This window comes from Ahaetulla prasina, chromosome 3 (assembly GCF_028640845.1).
Source record: "Ahaetulla prasina isolate Xishuangbanna chromosome 3, ASM2864084v1, whole genome shotgun sequence".
NCBI classification, from domain to species: domain Eukaryota; kingdom Metazoa; phylum Chordata; class Lepidosauria; order Squamata; family Colubridae; genus Ahaetulla; species Ahaetulla prasina.
Window position 1 is genome coordinate 86,398,605 of NC_080541.1, and position 22,106 is coordinate 86,420,710.

Sequence of the window (22,106 nt, forward strand, 5' to 3'; positions counted from 1 at the left end):
GCTGAGAAGTGTATTTTATAAAAGTATTAAACTACATACTTAGAAAGCAGAAACAGTTCGGAAAGTATTCCACCAGAAAAGGCACGTTCAAAAAGTGATCAGTATTAAATGGCATGATAATACTTGTCAGTAAATCTAAGGAAGATTATTAGATCCTAGACGTGGTTAGATGTTTATTATATTTTATGATAAATTGGTAGTCAAACTTCCAATAAGCCATTTGTTTAAATCATCTGGCAGTAAAGATGATCTTGGAAGTATATTTACTGTTATTTTCTAGAAATGTGAATGGATATTTAAATGTGGGTTTTATAGTAGTTTGAAAATATAAACAAATGATAAAGAGTTGAAGGAAATTACTACTTTGAGAGTTAAAAATAATATTCAGCAGAATAATAGCTGAAATATTTGTTGAATTTTTAATTCTGAGGTTCTACTTAGTTTTTATTAAGTGAAATTTTTAATGGTCATATAAACAGCAAATCTCCATTCTACAAACTGATTCTGAAACTTTCAAAATTGATTAGTCTATTTAGGCATGTAGAATTATGCAGACTTTTTAATTAAATGTATTAAGTCTTTTGAAAATAGTTTTGAGATTCTATTTTCCCTTCAACTGAAAAATATTATTGGATGAGATAAGTAACATAACAAGGTATCAGTCTATTATCTTTTGCAAGGTTGTTTCATGCTATCTAGATTGGTTGATATGGGGCAGATACAAGGCTGATGCTTTTACCTTGCAGAAAGCTGGATACTGACTCTGTTGGAATTAGTTGTGTGTCCACGTCCATTGGTCATATTCTTTCATGCATATTATAGGATTGGAGCGTTCTCTGCATCGCTGCATCAGTGCTTCTAAACTTCCTTCTATCAATGGGAGTGGAGAAACAATGAAAAACCTTCTTGAATGTCCTAATGCATGTTCCATGTTTAGTCAATGAAGGGGAAAGAAAAGGAATGACAGAAGCAGAAGGACAAGAGGTTTTACTGAATGGGAAGTAATGTGGAAAGAGCTCAAATGCTATATATGGACTCCCTATACTTGAAGATCTCTTAGATATTTTTTTACTTGAGAACTCTTCCAGTAAGAGAGAGAATATAGCTGCCTTTAGTGTGCTGAACTCTTATGCACACTTACCTGACTTGATTTCCACTGCCTTATTTCTTAGTGAAACAAGAAGTGCAAGAATGTCTAATCTTACAGGAAGAATACAGATCAAATTCTTCTGAACTTAAGGATTTGGCTGGAGGCAATTCCTAAGATTCAAGGTATATAATTACTGTGCATATGCACGATTACTCTTTTAACAAGATTCCCATAAAAAAAGACACGTCCAAAGTGCTAGCTAAATTTACTTCCTGAAGGAAAAGAATGAAAAATAATCTGCCCATGAAAACCGCAGCATGTGATCAATGCCGAGGAAAGAGATTTCCACTTTTATAAATAAAGTGATTCTTGCCTGTTGGGAAGTTATACCATGTGTGCCAAAGTAATGAAATATACATTTTTAAACTTGCCTATTGTGGCATCTTTCACAGACATACCCTGATCATTTACTTCTATTTTGTCATACTTTTAAATGATAATGTATTACTTAGCGTATATTTTTTTTGCCCAAAGAGGTAAAAACATAACCCCAAAGTTCTCAAGCTGTAGTTCATGACTCTAAAGGTGATGAAACTACTTGTGTAGGTTGTGGGACAGTGTTTTTCAACCCTAGTCAGGCATGCCCAAGTAAAGTGTAAGCACTTTCTGTAAGCACTGTCAAAGCCTGACCCTGTTTTGCCTGGCCATATCCACAGGGGGTTTGCAAAACAAAAGAACAAGCAAAGCCCAGAACAAGTTTTGACAGTATTTCTACTTTACTTATGCAAAATTCTGAGTGTTAGTTTGAACTATAGATCTCAAAACAGATTAAAATCAGACATAAAATTGCTGTAACTGGTACATATGTCACTGGTACTGGTTGATGACTTCTAGCATGGTGTACGTATATATGTCTACAACCATCATTTTTTGAATGTTTGAAGACTTATATGCGTTAGTGAAGTTCAATATAGTTGTCCTGTATTTTTAGTATTTCAGAATGAAAAAAAATTATTGACTTATAAATGGAAAAGATGGCTGAGCTATCAGTAGTGCTGAAAAACTTAACATGGGCTAAGACAGTATAAGGAAATGTCTTAGTAAAAAGATTATTTTTTATCCAATCCGAACCTCAATAAAACCATTAGATTTAATCATGATAGGATGGCATAAGTTCATTGACCATTTTAGAGAAAATTAACTTATTTTCTTGTAAAAAAAATATTGGTGCCATCAAATGATATTCTCTTTTCTTCCCGCAATGCTGTCCAATGCCAGTAGATTACCAACTTTTTTCCCCCACTGAATTCAGGATTTCTACAAAAATTGACAATGTAATTTGTTATAATTCTATTAGAACATTTTGGCTAACATCTAATGAATTATATAGCTATTTTTGCACATCCAATGAGAGTTTAAACTTTAGTTTCCTGATGCTACTCCCCTTAATTGTATGACAAATAATTTTTGAAACTGAATAGGCCTTTAAAAGTAGGTTATAAGAATACCATGGGAAATTGAAAGCAACCAAAGATGCATAAAGTTGTCGACAAATTATACACTCTAAGACAAGAGTTCCCCAACCTTTCTGGGTTGGCAGCCCGGGGCGGAGGGGTATGCACTTTTACACCGCTGTGAAAAAGGTTGTAAAATTGGGCCAAATGACAGGGTGACCCATTTTACAACCATCATGACTTATGATCACAATTGCCAGGCTCAGTTATAGTCATAACTCAATGACTACCTATGATTTCATGGTGGAGCCCTTTAGACGTAAGAATGCTCATCTCTACTAATTTCTTGAGGGGAATGAAAATAGAAAGAAAAGGTGGCTTCACACATTTTGACTCCAACCTTACCTTTCCAGCACTGCCATATAACTTTCAAAAAAAAAAAAAGAATGCCTACACTTGTTCCATGAAAAATATCAGCATATTATGTCCAATGGCTGCTTATAGAATCATTTGTCTATCTGCTACAAAGAATCCTATAGATAGCAGCTTCAGTTGTGAAGCTTCAGAGAATTATTGTACCACAATTATAACATGGAAATATAGTAACTGACTAAACAAATTAGCTGCGCAACTGCATAATTTTCCAATAAATGAATCTTCAAATGAACAGAAATTGTTAACAAACTTCACAGGATATACAAAGGCCAGCTGTTTTTTGTTTTGGAAATAGGAATTAAAAATGATTACAAAAAGTATTTCAAGAAGCTGTTTATTACAGCTTTGCACAGACCATACTATATCTTTTGCTATAAGTCTTACTAAAATTATTGGGGGGGAAATTCTGGAATGCATATTTTGCCTAGAATGCTTAGAGCTTCTTCAAGTTAATTGGAGTTTTTGATTTATTTTAAATAGCTGATCTCTATGAGATATTAAAACTAATTTTGAAATTTTATTCAGTTCAAGAAATGGTTTCTCAATCAGCATGAAACACAATAAACTCTAAAGCCCTTTTAGTTTCATAAAACTAATCTCATGTTAGTTTAGAACAGGGGTGCCAAACTCAAGGCCTGGGGGCTGGATTCGGCCCACAGGGTGCTTAGATTTGGCCTCCAGTGCCGCCCTGGAAACAACAAAGGACCGGCCTACGGTGTCTCTGCCAGTGAAAATGGAACTCAGGAGGGCCATGGGCAACCCTTGCGAGCTATGCGTTTGCTGGCAGAGGGGTGCAGGAGGCCGTTACAGCTAAAAACGGAGCTTGGGAGCCCGTTTTTGCTCAGGCCACCAGAGGTGCCCCCAACACAAGTGACGTCAAGCTGGCCACACCCACCCTGATCACACCTACCCCAGCCCCCACCCCCCGAGGTCAAACAGAACTCTGATGTGGCCCTCAATGAAATCGAATTTGTCACCCCGGTTTAGAACTTGACCTTAAAAGCCTGTTCATATATATGTCATTAAGTAGCATCTACAATGTTATTGTTTCTGCTAAAATTAATTAGGTATGGAAACTAATATAAATAAACTTTGAATACTATTTTCTCCCAATACTTTAAATTAACAGTATAATACCAAAATTGGAATGAGCTAAATAAGTAATATTTGCTATTGATTTTGGATTGTTTCAGAAATATAACATGTAAAAATTAAAGTACAAATCTAGCCATTCATTTTTGATTTGTTTGTTTTTGTGATAATGCAGTGTATGGGAAATCAGATTAACTGATAGAAAATCTTATACAAAATAAGGAAAGGGCATTCTTGGATGAAATTATTCCAATGGAGAGGAGAGGAACAGAAGCATGATCTTTATGCTAGTGCATAAATAGGCGCCTGTGTTCCTATTAAGTAGGAGAACCATTAATACTTCTTTTCTTCTAAATTCAGAACTCTTATTATTTTCTAAGGATATTAATAACTTGGTAATTGAAAGTTGTTAGCATTCTCTGTTATTGATTATTTGGTTATTTCACATGCAAAAAACCAAGATTCTAATATATATTTACTAACTTTTATGAATTACGTATCAACTCAAAGTTTTGATTATCTATTTCCACACATGTGCAAGGATTAAATAAGCGAAAATTAGGACTGCAGAAATATATAATGTTGAAATATAACTAGGAACTGCAAAGAAGAACTAAAGCAGCATCCTGGCAAGCTGATTGGCAACAGCCAGAAATTAGTAACTGATCCTGACAATTTAATGTACCCCATTATAATATCATCTACTATAACTTAAACAGATGTATTATTTCATACAATTAGGCGTGCAGCATATATAGTCAAAAATTGAATCCCACAATAAAGCATTAACTATTGGAAAATGTAGTTAGTGACTGTAACCTGAAGGATCAGTACACATTTCTTGACTTAGTTACCTTTTCATAAAGCTCACAAAGTTAAATGCCAAAGTGCATTACTAGATATCTAGATTAACAGGTAAAGCTAAGCTGGCTCAAAAAGCAATTTTGAATTAAAACAAAGAAAACGCATATAGAACCAACTCATCTTCAGCTCAGACTTCATTGTATGATTAGAAATGCATCACCAAAGCCAAATTCTCAGTTAAAATTACACTAAAAGCCCATGTTGATAACAGCAAGCCAGACTTCGGGGTTCCGGCCTGCCAATGAGTGAGCAACATACAGATCTTGCTCTAAACACTCCCAATTATTGGTGCAAACTACTAACAGTTCAATCTAGCCATGCTGTCTGTCTGAATATGGCTGTTAATAAGAAGGGTAAACATTTAAATATGTATCATTTTTAGAAATAACGTAACAGGCAAGTTCACTTCCATTTAAAATTTAGGTTCTACTCAAATACAACAACATTAGAACCGAGTTTAGCTAATATAAGTAAGCAAACTTAAGGGCAAAACAGATGGACTCACAGTAACAGCCCTGCAAAGTGCCTTAAGGATCTTAAGCAAAAGGATAAATAGCAGGATACCATGCTGTTTTGCTAAAAACTTACCTGACATAGATGTGCAACCATTTTCTGAGAGTAGAGATGCATGTACAAAAGTGAGAAGATGATTGCAAGTAACAGACTTCAGTATAATAAATAATACATAATTCTAAATGAATAAAAATATTGTATGAAACTAAACAAATATTCCTATATTTCTTACCTCTCGTTTTGCAAGCAGGACATTAGGAACAATATGTGGTAAACAACGTCCAAGCATCAGCATGACACTTTTTTCACTATCAGCAATTCGAGACACCTAAATCGCAATTTTTTGGCAAAGTCATATACAGCAATTGATTTATACAACATGTCTTCAATAAAAATGGTTTGAGTTTCTTTCAGAAATTAGCACACAACTCAAGTCTAAAATAAAATGCACACCTTAACATTATTGGGGAAAAGTAAAAACTATCCGTATGTAATTATGTAATTGGTTAACAGAACACACTGGGATAATGAGAAAACACCATTGTGTGAATGTCTGTCCAAAGGGTATTAGATTAGAATCTAATTTAGATTTAGAAATCTAGTACATAGATTTCAAAAAATGGTACCTAGACCAACACACTCATGTGACAATTGGATAAGGTGGTCAAATATATTACCAGCTCAAATCTTAAGTTATGCAAAGGTAAATGCATAAGCAAGTGGCAGAGGTACAATGAAGGAACAATGAAAGACTAACAATCAAAGCTGAAATAGGTTCCTTTGCTTAATTCTTATGATTCAATAGGAATTACTATTTTACAAAAATAAATATACCTCTGATCCCAAACGGCTCTCTGCTGACATCTGGCAAAATGACAGCAATGCTTGATGGAATGCAGGTGATAACTTTCTGAAATAGTGGGATGGAAAGGAAATATAAAACATGACAAAAGGTTACTTGTACAAATCTATTTATTTCACAATTACTGTAATAATTAAAAAATAAATGTTCAGTTTAAAAGTTTAATTAAGAATTCTACATTGGAGCCTGAACAATCTTCAGAGGTATAATTTAAAGGATTCACCAAGTGTGTTGTAATATATTTTATTTAATCATAAGTTATTGAATAAAGTACAGCTGACTGGAGTTGCTCAGTATCTTAAATCTTAAACCATGATTTATCATTTATACAACATGCTAAGCCAAAAATGAAAAACTATGTTATGGCTTGGCAAAATATGTAAACCTAGTCTATACTTGGAGAAATATAATAAATTAATTTCTGAAATCATGTTGTAACTGAAACAGGGAGACAACTGAAAAATAATCAGCATGTCACAATTCTTTCCATTAAGACATTACAATTCGTCATTGTTAACATAATCCTATGCATTTCTGGATTTCACTCCAAGTAAGTGACTGCTACATGGGTAAGAAAACATGGATAATTGATGTCCAATATTTACAGAGAAATCTGGAGCTAAGAATATTCACATGGAATCCCATAGCCTTAATGTATTACATCAAACCTGGTAGGGCAGCTATTTAATTAAAGGTGGAGATAATAAAACTCCTACTTCAAAAAAGCAAGCAAGCAAGCAAGCAAACTCACAAGCATTTTTATGTGCTGACACTATAAATTCAGAACCTGAATGTAGTTGTTAAATGTTCAATACAATATTTTATAGCAAAAACAAAGCATAAATGAATTTAACTAACCTATTAGGTTTATCAAAATGTATGGCAGCTTTATTTGATGGGGAACAAGGTGGAAATTTTTCTCTTTCTTTATAAGCAAAAGGTATTCCAATATCCTCTTTAGAAGTCCTACATTCAGATGCCATTAAAGTTATTTCTTCTTCAGTTCTCCCAAGTTTATCATCATTAGTTGAACTTTTAATGTCTAAATATTTTCCATTATCATCTGGGAGCGTGAGAGGCACTTGGGCTGAAGATGACTGTACTGCGTCACATATTGTTGGAATAGAAGTTTTTTGACTTCTCAAGTAGTCTATTTCACTGCAATAGAGAAAAAAAATCTTCTGAAACAAAAAAATTAGTATGAAATAAATCACCTTTAATGACTTATCTAGTTCATGAATAAATTTTATAAACTATTTTATTGGGACACATCTACCTTAAATTTAAAAATATAGCAATATAGTGGCCCAAACTCTGTGGAACATTCTTACCACTGGAGATGAGAACTTGGTTTTGCTGGGTGACTCTAGGGCCCAAGGGGGCGCTCATTGCTGGAGGTGGATGATGAGGTAAGATCTCATCCCTATACCATCCATATCTTGGTTCCTGGGTTGTTGTTTTTTTGCATAGTTTTACATTTTTAATATGTAATGTTTTAAAAGTTAAACAGCTTTTCTATTTATCTTTTATCATCTGTAAGCCACCCAGATCTGCCTTATCAGGAAGATAGGCAGCATATATATTTAATAAATAAATAATAAAATAAACTACTGCCATGCTGGTATATTCATATCCAGCATCCATGCAAAATCTATTTTCTTCATTCCTTTTGATGCATGAAAATAATTCTCACAAAGATACCTTGAGGCATATAATAGGTTTTGGTAATGAAAGTTCTTAAACTGAAATGTAGAGAAACAAGTTTTTAAAAGCAGTTTAACTCAATGCCATATTCATTTAAAGGCATAATAAACTGAGATGGATACACTGGTTCATGTACATCAAATTGCTTATTTGGTATAATTTTTTAAAAAGTCAACACATTATCATACCTTTCAAGTCTTTGTATCTGCTCCGTAAGAGACCATTTTTCTGTGCTTAATGCATTAATTTGATCTTCTAATTTCTGCACCAACACGCATTGCTAAATAAAAGGTATATGACCGGAAAAAAATAATTTAATTAATTAATTAAAACTGAATAAATAAATAAATTTAATTTGCCATCCTTCAAAATCAATACCTCTATTGATTCTGATGTTCCAAATACAGGAATGTTTTCTAGGATAGGAGTAGTTGCCTCTAGTTCATCCTCTTCTGGACCAACTGCTACATCTACAATATCTTTTGCAATAACTTGGTGATTTCCAAAATCACGGTACAGTTGTAACAAGTCTGGAGGTTTTGGAATGTTCAGTCCTACATCATCCCATAGTTCAAAATCCTTTATATATGCAAAATTAAAATATTTATGAGGTTCCATAAATAAGAATGCAAGTTATCACATCAAATGATAAAATGCAACTTCCAGAAGAAAACTTTAGTTATTGGCCAGGTAACAATAATAAAAATAAATTTTATACTTCTATTACTTAATCATATACTGTCGAAGAAATCAGTTTTAGCTTAAAATGTATGATATAATTAAATTTAATTTAATTTCTTAACATTTGAGTGACTACTACTAACATTTTTGTTTAACATGTGAAGGTTTCACTGATCATAATTAATTAGCTTAGTGTGATCTTTGATATAATCAAATTGCATCATTCATGTAGCACAACCAAAATCTCTAGCCACAAGCACCTTTTGAAGCCATTTATTTAATAAATGTATATGTCCACTAATTAAACATATTCAAACCTGGTCCTGCTCATTACTTTGGGGAGTACCTGCTACTCAAAATTGCAATGTAGTACATGGTCTGGAAAATACAGTGCATCCCTCTGACATATATAAATATATGATGTTTATTTACTGCTGGAAATAAGAATATTTAAGCAAATTAGGGGAAGCTACAAACCCCCCAGAATTTTAAAAAAATCAAGAAGGGTGAACTTTCAAAATATCATGTAAGCCACCAATAATTGCTAGATCACAATGGAGTATGACTTGATTAAATATAGGAGAAAGAAGATTCATCACACTTAAGGTCTACAAGTACTGACTGATTATTAGGAGGTAGGAAAATTTTTTAAATTTTTAAATTTTTCCTGCTCCCGGTATTTATGGCATCAATTTTGGAAGGCCCGGACCGGATCATGGGCGACACCAGTGGGCAAAAACTTTTGCTGCACCCATTATGGGCGGCATTAAAGGGCCGAACTCCATCTTGACTATTGCCCCTACCGGCCTTTAGGCCTTGGTATTGTGACTGTCCTGACTTTGTCCGTACCATCAAACGGCTAGGGAATTACCTTTTTTCCCCACTGCTATTTAATCTCTTGCATGAAATATTCGCCAGCTGACCTTCTCCGACTACGAGGTTCCCCCGCCTCGCAGGAATGGCCCTCTGTGTTATCGAGGGCCTGCCTTAACGAGGGGTCTTGGGACTCGGAGAGGTGGCATGCGAGGAAGAAGAATCTTTGGGGTTTTGTACATAGGTTTTTTAATAAGGGTTTTTTAAAGGGGGGAGGGAAGCGACGGGGGGGGAACCCGTCGGGGAGGGTAAGTCCAGTCCCGAGGGTTATCCATGGCGTTTTATCTGGTCCGAGGGAGGGGGGTGAGGGGTTCGTTCCAGGCGTAGAGGTTGGTTCCATCTGTACGGTAAGTGGGATGGGCAGATATGGCGGAAGCAAGGGGCCGTATCATTTCTCGGGAGCACGGACTTGCTGTTTAAAAGCGATAACGTGCTCCGGTCCCTCAGTTATTACCCGTTCCCCGGAAGGCCAGGATCCTCAGGGCCCAGGCCTCCGGCTGATGTTGTGCAATGCCCGGTCCGTGGTTAATAAGGCCCCCCTGATTTGTGATCATATTTGGGGGGAGTCCGCGGACTTTATGGGCATTACGGAGACCTGGCTGGACGCAGAAGGGGGTGTGCCCCTGGTTGAACTGTGCCCGCCGGGTTTTCGGGCATTCCATCAGCCGAGGGCCCAGGGTAGGGGTGGCGGGGTGGCGGTTGTGATGAGAGAGAGTCTGGAACCGAGAGAGTCCACTGTGCCTCAGATAGCCGGTTGTGAATCCCTTCTTGTGAAGTGGGGCCATAAGAATCAGATGGGTTTGTTGATCGCGTACCTGGCTCCTTGCTACGTGACTACAGCCCTGCCTGAGCTGCTTGAGGTGCTTGCCGGGGTGGCGATTGAGATCCCCAGACTTTTGGTCATGGGGGACTTCAATCTGCCATCGGCCGGCTTGTCGTCGACGGTGGTTCAGGAGTTCCAGGCTTCCATGACGGCCTTGGACCTGATCCAAGTAACTGATGGCCCTACATACACGGGGTGGGGGGGTGGGGTTTCCACACTGGACTTGATTTATATCTCTGGACAGTGGTTTAATGATCTGGTATTAGGGGATTTAGTGACGATACCGGTGTCATGGACAGATCATTTTCTCCTCCGCCTAGACTTTCAGACCGCCGCTCACCACCGCAGGGAGACGGAACCAATGCGTTGGTTCCGGCCCAGGCGCCTGATGGACCCTGAGAGGTTCCTGACGGAGCTTGGGCCGTTTCCTGAGGATCTTGCCCACGGCACGACTGAAGAACTAGTTGCGGCCTGGGAACAGGCTGCGGCTGGGGCTTTGGACCGTGTCGTGCCTTTGCGGCCTCTGCCCCGGCGTAGATCTCAATTGGCTCCTTGGTTTTCTAAGGAGCTGAGAGAGATGAAACGCCGGAGAAGACGCCTGGAGAGTACTTGGAGGTCCAGCCATTCCGAGGCTGATCGGACACTAGTTAGGTCTTTCTCGAAAGCCTACCTAGTGGCACTGAGGGTTGCGAAACGTTCCTACGTTTCCACCCTCATTGCGTCAGCAGATAACCGCCCGGCTGCCCTGTTTCGGGTGACCCGTTCCCTTCTACACCAGGGGGGACGGGATGACCCCTTGCAGGGACGTGCTGAGGAGTTTAGTGGTTATCTATACGATAAAATCGCTCAGCTTCGGGATAGTTTGGACCAAGATTGTGATGATCCGGATGAGATGACTGAGACACGTCTTGTTGATGTTGTTTGGGATGAGTTTGATTCTGTGGCTCCCGAGGACATGGACAGGCTGCTGGGGAGGTTACATGCCACTACATGTTTACTGGACCCGTGTCCCTCCTGGCTGGTGCTGGCCACTCAGGAGGTGACACGAGGCTGGCTCCGGGGAATTATAAATGCTTCTTTGTTGGAGGGGGTCTTTCCCGCCGCCTTGAAAGAGGCGGTGGTGAGACCCCTCCTTAAGAAGCCTTCCCTGGACCCAGCTATTTTGGGTAATTACCGTCCAGTCTCCAACCTTCGCTTTGTGGCGAAGGTTGTAGAGAGTGTGGTGGCATGGCAGCTTCCCCAGTACCTGGATGAAGCCGTCTATCTGGACCCGTTCCAGTCTGGCTTCCGGTCCGGGTATAGCACGGAGACAGCTTTGGTCGCGTTGGTGGATGACCTCTGGAGGGCCAGGGATAGAGGTTGTTCCTCTGCCCTGGTCCTGTTAGATCTTTCATCGGCTTTTGATACCATCGACCATGGTATCCTGCTGCGCCGGTTGGAGAGTTTGGGAGTGGGAGGCACCGTTTATCGGTGGTTCTCCTCCTATCTCTCTGACTGGTCGCAGACGGTGTTGACAGGAGGGCAGAGATCGACCGCGAGGCGCCTTACTTGTGGGGTGCCTCAGGGGTCGATTCTCTCGCCTCTCCTGTTCAACATCTACATGAAGCCGTTGTGTGAGGTCATCAGCGGCTTCGGGGTGAGTTATCAGCTGTACACTGATGACACTCAGCTGTACTTTTCCACCCCGGGCCACCCCAACGAAGCTGTCGAAGTGCTGTCCCGTTGCCTGCAGGCCGTACGGGTCTGGATGGGGAGAAACAGACTCAGACTCAATCCATCCAAGACGGAGTGGCTGTGGATGCCGGCACCCCGGTACAGTCAGCTGCAACTGCGGCTGTCTGTTGGGGGCGAGTCACTGGCCCCAACAGAGAGGGTACGTAACTTGGGCGTTCTCCTGGATGGACGGCTGTCGTTTGAAGATCACTTGGCAGCCGTCTCCAGGAGAGCCTTTTACCAGGTTCGCCTGGTTCGCCAGTTGCGTCCCTTTCTGGACCGGGATGCCTTATGCACGGTCACTCATGCTCTCGTCACTTCTCGTCTGGATTATTGCAATGCTCTCTACATGGGGCTACCCCTGAAGTGCACTCGGAGACTCCAGTTAGTCCAGAATGCAGCTGCGCGGGTGATCGAGGGGGTAACACCGCTCCTGCGCAGTCTGCACTGGCTACCTGTGGTCTTTCGGGTGCGCTTCGAGGTTCTGGTTACCACCTTCAAAGCGCTCCATGGCTTAGGGCCCGGGTACTTACGGGACCGCCTGCTGTTACCTTATGCCTCCCATCGACCCGTACGCTCCCACAGAGAGGGTCTTCTCAGGGTGCCGTCCGCCAAGCAATGCCAACTGGCGGCCCCCAGGGGAAGGGCCTTCTCTGTTGGAGCACCTACCCTCTGGAACGAACTTCCCCCCGGTTTGCGCCAAATATCTGACCTTCGGACCTTTCGCCGGGAATTAAAAACTTACTTATTCATCCAAGCGGGACTGGCCTGATTTTTAAATTTTAAATTTTAACTTTTTGTAATTTTATATGGGTTATTTTAGGTTGGGTCAATTGACGGTTTTAATTCGGCCATTATTGAATATGTTTTTTAAATTGATATTTTAACTTTGTATACTTTATTGTTTTTATCTTTGGCTGTACACCGCCCTGAGTCCTTCGGGAGAAGGGCGGTATAAAAATTTAAATAAATAAATAAATAAATAAATAAATAAATAAATAAATAAATAAAAGGGATGGCTGTCATGAACAGCCTGTACTACTTTATTTTATGACATTTGTTTCACTAATATAAAATTCAGGAAAACTTCCTAGCTATACATCGGCTCAGGATTTTCCATCAAAAATAAAGCATCAGTGTTGTAGCTTCACAGTAGGTCATCAGTTGATCATTCATATATTAAAATCAGCTTTATTGGAACAAAATTAATAATACAGAATAGATCAATCATTTGAATTCATGATTTATATCAAGAGATAAAAAAGTATTTCTCCTTGTATTAAAAAGATGGCCATCATTATGCACACCAGATACCAGTATCCATATTAAACCAGCTGATATATCTATGATTTTGATGGAATTATTTCTGCATCCCTTAAATGCTTTTTAGGGGGGGCTTTTTAATTGCAGCTTTTTGCAACAGAATCCTTGTTATTGATGTTTCAAAAAGTAAGAAAATTATATTCTTTTCTATCCTTTTTATGAAATTCATCTCTCCTCCCTTATAAATCTCAGACCTAAGCGAGGAGAAAGCATTAAGATGGAGTGGGCGGGAACGAACAGAGTGTATTAAAAAAATATTCCCAACTATTTTGGGAAATTTATGTTCAGCTTTTTTGTTGTTACTTATTGTTCTAAAACAATGATGCATTCAGATTCAGACCTAACACTTCATATGTTTAGCGGTTTATAAACCAGAAAGAGAACATTTCAGGAGGGTGAAAAAGAAATTTATTTTCTTCTAGTGCTCCTGGACCTGGTCGTCTGAAGTTCAAAACACCAGCATTACTGTTAAGAATTAGCTTATTATTCCTTACTATGAACAAAGCAATAATCCTACTTTAATTAACTTATGTGAGAGATACACTATGTACTATAAACAGAGAATTATTTTTTTTGAAAATAAATTAAAAATAACTAGACCATGTTAGGAACAAAAGGGAAAAAGAACTAAGCTCGGAATGTCACAAAGGTGCCATTCCAACTTACCTGATCATCATTCTCATCTGAAAAAGTTATTGAAGTAAGCTTGTATCCATTCTTTAACAAAAATTCATTGACTAAAAAGTTTAAAGCTCTTTTTTCAAGAAGTTTAATTGGTTCCTAGGAAAAATAAATGCATATAACATTTAAATCTTGGTATCATTAAAATATTTTCCTATTATGTTTAACAGATATTAAATGAGTTGATTACCCATTTCAAAACAAAACCTACACACTTGACCTTGTGCACCTAAGCATGTTATTTGATTAGAGACAGTAATGCTGGGAACATAACATTACTCTAAAGCAGGGGTGTCAAACACAAGGCCTGCAGGCCGGATTCAGTCCGTGGGGCCATCCTGGAAAATGTAAGGGGCTGGCCCATGGTGCTTCTGCCCTGTCTGCCCACGGTGCTTCTGCCTGTTCTACCCAATGCAAAGAAGAAACAGTCGGCCATGCCTGCCCAGCCCCCCGATGTCAACCACAGCCCTGATGTGGCCCTCAATGAAATTGAGTTTGACATCCCTGCTCTACAGTTACAGCAGATGTAGCACATTGGATCACTCACCTGAATTTCAGGACTTGATTTATAATTTCTTCGTTCCTGTAAAGGAACTTCATTTTCTGAAAACAGTAATACATAAAAAATATTATTCTCCAGGCAGTCATGCACCACCTCTTTCTATTTTATCAAAATACAAAAAACTGAGGAAAAGGTTTGTGTACACCACCTGCAGCCTGAGTCAGGTTGGCTCGGAGGGCCTGAATGGTCTCTTTTGCTTTCCGTAGTTCAAACTCCAGGACTGGACAAGGATTTGGATTAAACATACACAGGCATCCAATCAAGAATAGGGAAACAAAAATGAAATATAAAAAAGCAAGGATGGGTGTAAAAATAAAATACAATTTGTATTAAAGACAGAGCATGCAATCTTTATGGAACTCATGAACGCATGCAGCAGAGTTAGACTGCAGCAAACTGGTGAAAGGTTTCCATGATTCAAACCTAATCTTAGTTAAAAAAATCTAAGCTTTCTGACAAGGAGTACTCTATGTTTTAAGAAGTAAAATGTACCTCTTTTTGAAAATCTTGAAAATTTCATATTACAAACCATTATTATATTCTAATCTTTTAAAGATTTTACCTTATACAATGGAAATATGAGGCCATCTTGCTTTGAGGGAATAAGAAGAATGTGATTAAACTATAGTTTTGTAAAAAAAGAATTGAGTAATCTGTAATTACAAAAATGAAATAATTCATATTAATGCCATTTTACAAAGGATGGTTTAATTCCCATTTTATGGCATGTTATGTGACATGTCGGCTGGGAAGAGCAGCTTATCATGTCAACTGAGTTCTTAAATATCTGCAAACTTTGAAAAAAAAAATATTTAATATTTCTTTTCATAAAGAACATTGATTTCATGATTTAAGTTACCTGAAATAATTTTATGAATTGCTTTCTGCCATAGAAAAGTGATTTATAAAATATTATCCAATCTTTGAACATTTCCTGTAATTGATCTCGGTTAAGACACCAAGGTTCACTAACAGGCTAACTACTTCTTTATAGGTATTTTTTACCATTAGAAATATTCTACAGATTTTTAGAACATTTTTTTCTGCAAATGCTCCATTTACTGGTAATACCGATAGATTAGTAACAGGACTATATGGAAAAAATATTCACTCAGTTTGCATTTTTCTTCTTCAAAAACAGAAGGCATAATTAGAGTATATCACAACTACTACACGGAAATAATCTGTTTGATGCACAGAATTTTAATGCAGAAATATAAAAGCATAACTGAGGATTTGATGGAAAAGTATAAAAAAAATCTGTAGTAGTCAGCAATGCTGATCTGCAGATATTTCTGTGCAACAAAGTCTAAAAACAATGTGGATATTTTGTATATAAAGTAATATCTTATAAGTTGTCAGTGTTTTCAACATATGGATAAGTTTATCTTTTGAAAATTTAATTTAGCTTAAAAGAATTTATGATGGGCAATATTTCTTCCTTAAAATGTAGAAATGCATGGTTACAGAACTATTGCAGATCAGAAATGCCCTGCAACAAGATGATAAAAATGTTTTTTTAAGAAAAATAGCAAAAAAACAAAAACAAAAAACCCACACACCAAAAAACAAATTGTGGAGAAGCTCAGGAATTCCAATAAGAAAACTGAAGTTCAGTAGAGACAAATCACTGAGAGCACAAAATCCAGAAAACTCATATAACATATACCTGCAGTATATCAGATGGCAAAGTATTTCCATTACCTAATTATGACATCCTACTACACACAGAGCAGATTTTATAATTATGGTATGCCTGTTTGTTTTATTTAAACAGTTTACTCTGCTGCATGGTTTCTCTTCAGACATCTTAATATTTTGAAACAGCTAGTTAATTCAATAACATATCCACAACGACTCATAGCTGTAACAAAACACACTCTTCATCCAGAATTAAGTAATTATATTTGGCTCAAATTAAATCAGAACAGAGTTCAATTTAATATGGAACTAAACAAATACTTAATTCTTTAATTCCCACATTCACTTTAGGAAAATGACATAATGAAGCATACCTATCCTAAAATGTTTATGTAGTAATAAATGTGTTAAAATGGGATTCAGGCAGCCTTTAGAAGTATACTATAATTTATTATCCTAAGATCCTACCTAAACCTCCAGTTTCCTCTTTTGTAGATCCCACCCTGTGCCATTTGTCATAATTGTTACACAAGTCTCCATGTTACATAAATATGCAAAAGACTTTCACTTGTTACTCTTTTAGAGCTACAGAATTAAAGTGCATTTACTAAAAAAGACAGCTACGTATTAGGAATTCAAACAAGAATTAAATTTGCAGAGGTTCCACCTCTGGCTACAGTAGTATTTGCAGCAGCTATCCTTTTGCAATGAACATCTGAAGGTTCACTAGCTCTGGAAATAATTGTATAATCAACACATATTTTTATTACCTAAATTTAAGAAAGGCAATATTACATTTGAAAAGTGTTGCAGTTTTTAACGTGATTTGCAAAAAATAAATTACTAGTTTTCCAAGATGCCTAATTTGCAATGGCTACATTCAATTATTACATTAGCAAAAGGATATCCAAACTTTTGGAGCTGATGAAATTTTGACAGTGCTATATATACCATCACAAAATAGTACCATATATAGAGCTGGTGGAGGGGAACAGAAAAAGAAGATAAATTCAAAAAGAGAAGTTAATGAGGAAAAACAAAACAAAATAAAGAGAGAGAAAAAAAGAAAACCGATCTATGCATACAAATTCAGAGAAGAAGGGCCACAAATCTAGCAAAAGAAAAAAAAGATAGACCTTCCCCAAAGTTAGGTTATCCACCCATATACCCTTGTTTTCTTAGCAATTATTTGCTAATCTCAGCCTGGATTTGAGATGGATGGAAAACAATGATGCTCTGACAATTCTGCTTTTAACAAAATACACTTTTCCATATCAACATCCTGAGACCAATCTCAAGCTGAAGATTACTGTTAAATAAATGATACAAAAACAACTTTCATCTCATTTCCCTTCTCATCTCTAGTTATTAGGACTGTGCAATTACTTTAAAAAGGAAGCTTCAAAATGTGTAAGATTATGGATGGGGCATCTTTTCACAAACAGTTAAAGCAGCCATTATTTTTTTCTGCTTTATGTATCTGCTCTGGAAAGTGATTTTAGCCATCTTTCAACTACTGGGTGTGAATGGTGGAAGATTTGCATAAGTGGAATGTTCCATCATGTTTATAACCACTAATATATTATAGGATCAAATGTATTTCCCCATGATTCCGAATCTGGCCAATCAACACAAAAATACAAAAAAGTATCATATTGTTTTGTTTTCTATTGTTGCATTAGAGTTGCTCATATTTGTAAATAAGTGATTTGTATATATTTTTCACTTTTCTTAATCTTACCACATAGAATTTAATTCATATCACTACATTTTTATGATGCTTTCCTAATGAATAAGAAAAATTAGCAGAAAAATAAAGTAAACTGAAAAGTTTCATTATTTAAAAGAACTTGAGCTTTGCGGGAACACTTGTACTACCACTGATTTGTGACAAGTACAGTTATGGAAAAATCATGCAAGAAAATAATTTCTATAATGAACTCTATTTTAATGTGAAGAAACAAAGATAAGATGTTAACAATGTAACCATCCATTCAATAACTTGTTTCTAGACAACACTCTATAAATTAAATTTATAACATAATATTAGACAATGTGTGATTTACAAACATTGATATCCACAAATATTCACCAGGGAGCATGATTTGTGCAAAGTCCACTTGGCAACTTACTGAAATTTTACTCACCAGCTACTCGCTCATCAGTTTCCCTATTTCCATCATCTGAATATCTTGCAAAATCCAAGGAATCAAGAGTGCTAATGCTTCCAGCTCGATCTAAAGAAAAAAGAATAAAGGGAAATATTTTGTTTTCAAAAAGGATAAAACTACACGCAAAGGACAGTTTTCATGAGAGTTGTATATTAGTTTTGCCACAACCTACAATGAATTTCATTTTAAAAAAGTGATTTGCAAAAGGTTAAGTTTTATGACTGACTTCACTAGAATCATGAAGAAAAGTGCCCACCTTTCAACTTTAATGGCTATCAACTTTCATAGCCAGCTGGTCTAATGTTAAAGTACCAAACTAGAAACTAGGAGACTTGAGCTTTAGGCATGAAAGCCAGCTGGGTTACCTAGGGCCAGTCACACTCTCTCTCAGCCCAATCCACCTTTCAGGTTTGTTGTTGTAAGGAGAGGAGGAGGAAAGAGTATTATGTATATTTGCAACCCTGAGTTATTTATAAAAATAATAAAAGCAGGATATAACTAAATTAACAAAAATAAACTTATATTTCTAAAAATAAACTTATTTGTTTTCCTTTCGTTTGCCTTTTCCCACAAATACGTTTTTTAGAGACAACTTTCTGAATGCAAACGATGCAAGCATAAAACTACAGTAGTGAGAAAAAGTGTGTGAATGCACTGACAGAGGTGTCAAACTGTCAAAATGCATCACAAATCGGCCACCCCCACCCCAGTTCTGTGAATAGGAAAATCATTATGAAACGTCACACATGATGGCAACGTGATGCAAGTTTGACAGCCATGCTTTAATATGAACTTTTCTGTAATCCTGAAGCACTGTGACTGATGCACATTGTGATATGGGCTTCACTGAGTTTCTATTAATAGATTGAGAGTTTCTGGTTAAACAAACCCCACCCTAAAGTGTACTTTTATAGCTTTACAGACTATACTGGATCAACATTCACTGTTTTTCTTCCAAAAAGTAGTGGGTGCCTAGCACCATTTGCTATTTTTAAGGGGCTGTGTGGTACCATGATTTAAAAACCACCATGTTTAGATTCACAAAGCAAAACTGAGGAGACCATGTTTTAGATAAACATGGCTTTGTTCCTTGATAGCCAGGCACACTACATCCAAGACTGGCCGAGTCCTGCTTTCCTTCATAATGTGGCAGAAAGCTTATTTTATAAAGTAATTCTTTCAGTAATGCTATTTATACTTTAACCATGTGATCAAAGTTTAAATGTTTTAAGAACTTTTAAAGCTGTGAATTGCTCTTTTTTTCTTTCTGTTTCTATTTTTCTATTTACAGTATTTATTTATTTCTGGATATTGAGGCAATAAAACAGTAAAACATGGGCCTTTTTTTCCTCAAAATTCACTAGTATAATGTAAAATAGATCGGAAATACTGTCTTGATTGCAACTCATTCCATGTTTAACTCAATATAGTTGGTAAATCCAAACAGGTGTTAGATGAATAACACCTTTTTAGTACTTTAGTAAACAATCATTTTCACATGCAAAAGTTCCCCCAAAACTGTGTTTTTTTCGTACACAGATGCTTGGAAAAATTGAACATAATCAAAACAGAGTCTATTAGACAGAAGACAAGGCACCTAGACATCAATACCAATGACACAAATACATGTTTACAACCACTTCAAGAAGTAGCTACTGACAAAAAAAGTTGAGAGCAGGAGGCCAGCTATTCCTAGCCTACCCTTAAAGCCCTTGCACAAACCTTTAAAAATAGAAATATAAATTTCCAGGTCATTTTGGGTCATTTTTCAAGGTTTGGGGGTACGTGTGTTAATGCAAACTAAAAATGAATGTTTATCCCACTACACTTAAGTCAAACCTAGATTGATGGCTGTCAGTTTCCAAGTGATATGTTTGTGGGTGTGGGAATTAGAGCAATATTTAACAAAAATTATACTGGAGATGTTTCTAATTGCCATTTGTGGTCATTTATTGAAAAAAAGCATGTTAAAGAACTTTTGTGATTTAGGCTGGGTACACATCTATTCAAGTGAGTAAAACAAACTCAAAAAGGAGTTATATATTTAGAAGGTATTGACGTACAGTCATATTTGGGCAAGCACATAGTTAAATGTTTTATAAAAGGTCGATAATAATATTTAAACATGAAACACAATTCAAAGCATGGCACTTAGGTGGATTAAAACATAGTGTAGACCTTTAGAATATAGAAATGAGTTTGTATTTGAGATGAAAATCTCTACTAAAAACAGGAAACAGAGTATAGAAGTACGCCTCCACAAAAGTAATTATGATATATAGGACACAAAAGGATGCTCATGAGGAGAAAGGAATAATAGAGATGCCAGGCAGAAAGCAAAGTAGAAGCACAGAAACAATAAACATAAGCGAGGAGGATAAGCATGTTATGGGGCAAGGTATTTTATTCTCTAATATCAAAACCAGCTGCTTCCTTTCCATTCTCATTAATCCCATATGGAAATCTTAAGGATGCTGGAATTTTCTTGACCAACTTGGAAATTTCCTTTACTGAAAAAACTATTGCTGATCATAAAGTTAATACTGATTTAAGCAAATCTTTAGAGGTGAATCTTTAGCTCAATTAGTATTGACACCGGTGACCTTGGAGCAACAAAATAACAGTGGGCTTGATTTATTATAGACTCAACACCCCTCCACCACCAATTTGTATTATGCAATGTCTGGATGAACCTAGGAGAGCACACAAGCAGAAAACAGAGACAGAATTAACATTTCATATCTCTCCTATAATAAACTCTTACATCTTCTCTTTATTGTCCCTAAGTACTTTATTATCTATTTGTCCCTTTATATAGGAAGGCTTTCATGCTGGCAGGCTTGGATCTATTTCCAGCAATGGTACTGTTGGGAAATTTTAATGCCATTCCTTACCAATATTGTTCAGATTCTTAAGTCAAGACCATAGCACATATACTTATGAAATGCTCAAATCAATCTCCCAAAGCAATTGTGCATTATCTTCCAAAGTACCAGGACCAAGAGGTTTCCAGAATGGTGGGCAAATTTTGTGCCATAGAATTAATAGTCTGAAGTTACTGGATCTGACTGTCTAGTTTCAGGTACAAATGTTTTTTGTTTTTTGCTAGATATCTGTACTCTTGTATTCTTTTCTCAACCGTTTGCTTTTTTGGTCAATGACCATATATTGACAGAAGAAACAATAAATTTAAAATTTTGAAAACTTATTAAGAAGTTTTAGAGTCACCATATAAACTTATGATTTACTTAACAACATAATAACAGAGGTCACATCTTTCTGGCTAGGGCCAGATATTAGCTTGAAATTTTTGATCAGTTTCTTCCTGGTAGAATTGTGCTATGAGGAAATAGGTTTCACTTCATTTTTTATTCATTTTTAGTTACTCAAGGCCACTTCCTTGAGAAGACTTGTGTGACTTTTGTCAGATTAGTAATTCTATTTAGGCATTGCTGAATTTATTGTGATGCTTTAGTTAAATATCAACACTCCCTTTCCCAACACACCTAAATCTGTGTGTCCCATCTAAGAATCATATTGTATTTAACTTTTTTCTCAAATACACATATTTATATGTCAATGTGTGAAACAGTTTCTTTTCACATACTTTTAGACTTTTAAACA

At 36.8% G+C, this 22,106-nt stretch overlaps 1 protein-coding gene across 7 annotated transcripts in view; it reads right to left on the reverse strand.

The window, feature by feature from the left end:
• Positions 1 to 22,106, reverse strand: part of RELCH (RAB11 binding and LisH domain, coiled-coil and HEAT repeat containing) — a 66,780-nt gene that overhangs the window by 35,783 nt on the left and 8,891 nt on the right. For 5 of the 7 annotated variants that reach the window (XR_009154265.1, XM_058175934.1, XM_058175933.1 and 2 more), the window contains exons 2-11: positions 18,459 to 18,548; positions 14,819 to 14,890; positions 14,656 to 14,711; positions 14,094 to 14,207; positions 8,393 to 8,593; positions 8,203 to 8,294; positions 7,169 to 7,468; positions 6,283 to 6,358; positions 5,681 to 5,776; positions 5,524 to 5,547 (exon numbers count right to left, since the gene is read on the reverse strand). Coding sequence is in view for 6 of the 7 variants with exons in the window: in XM_058175934.1 (XP_058031917.1) it covers positions 5,524 to 5,547; positions 5,681 to 5,776; positions 6,283 to 6,358; positions 7,169 to 7,468; positions 8,203 to 8,294; positions 8,393 to 8,593; positions 14,094 to 14,207; positions 14,656 to 14,711; positions 14,819 to 14,890; positions 18,459 to 18,548 (1,121 nt within the window). In the remaining variant the exon portion in view is untranslated. The remainder of the gene's footprint in view (positions 1 to 5,523; positions 5,548 to 5,680; positions 5,777 to 6,282; positions 6,359 to 7,168; positions 7,469 to 8,202; positions 8,295 to 8,392; positions 8,594 to 14,093; positions 14,208 to 14,655; positions 14,712 to 14,818; positions 14,891 to 18,458; positions 18,549 to 22,106) is intronic. The other 2 variants (XM_058175936.1, XM_058175935.1) reach the window with 1 other exon arrangement.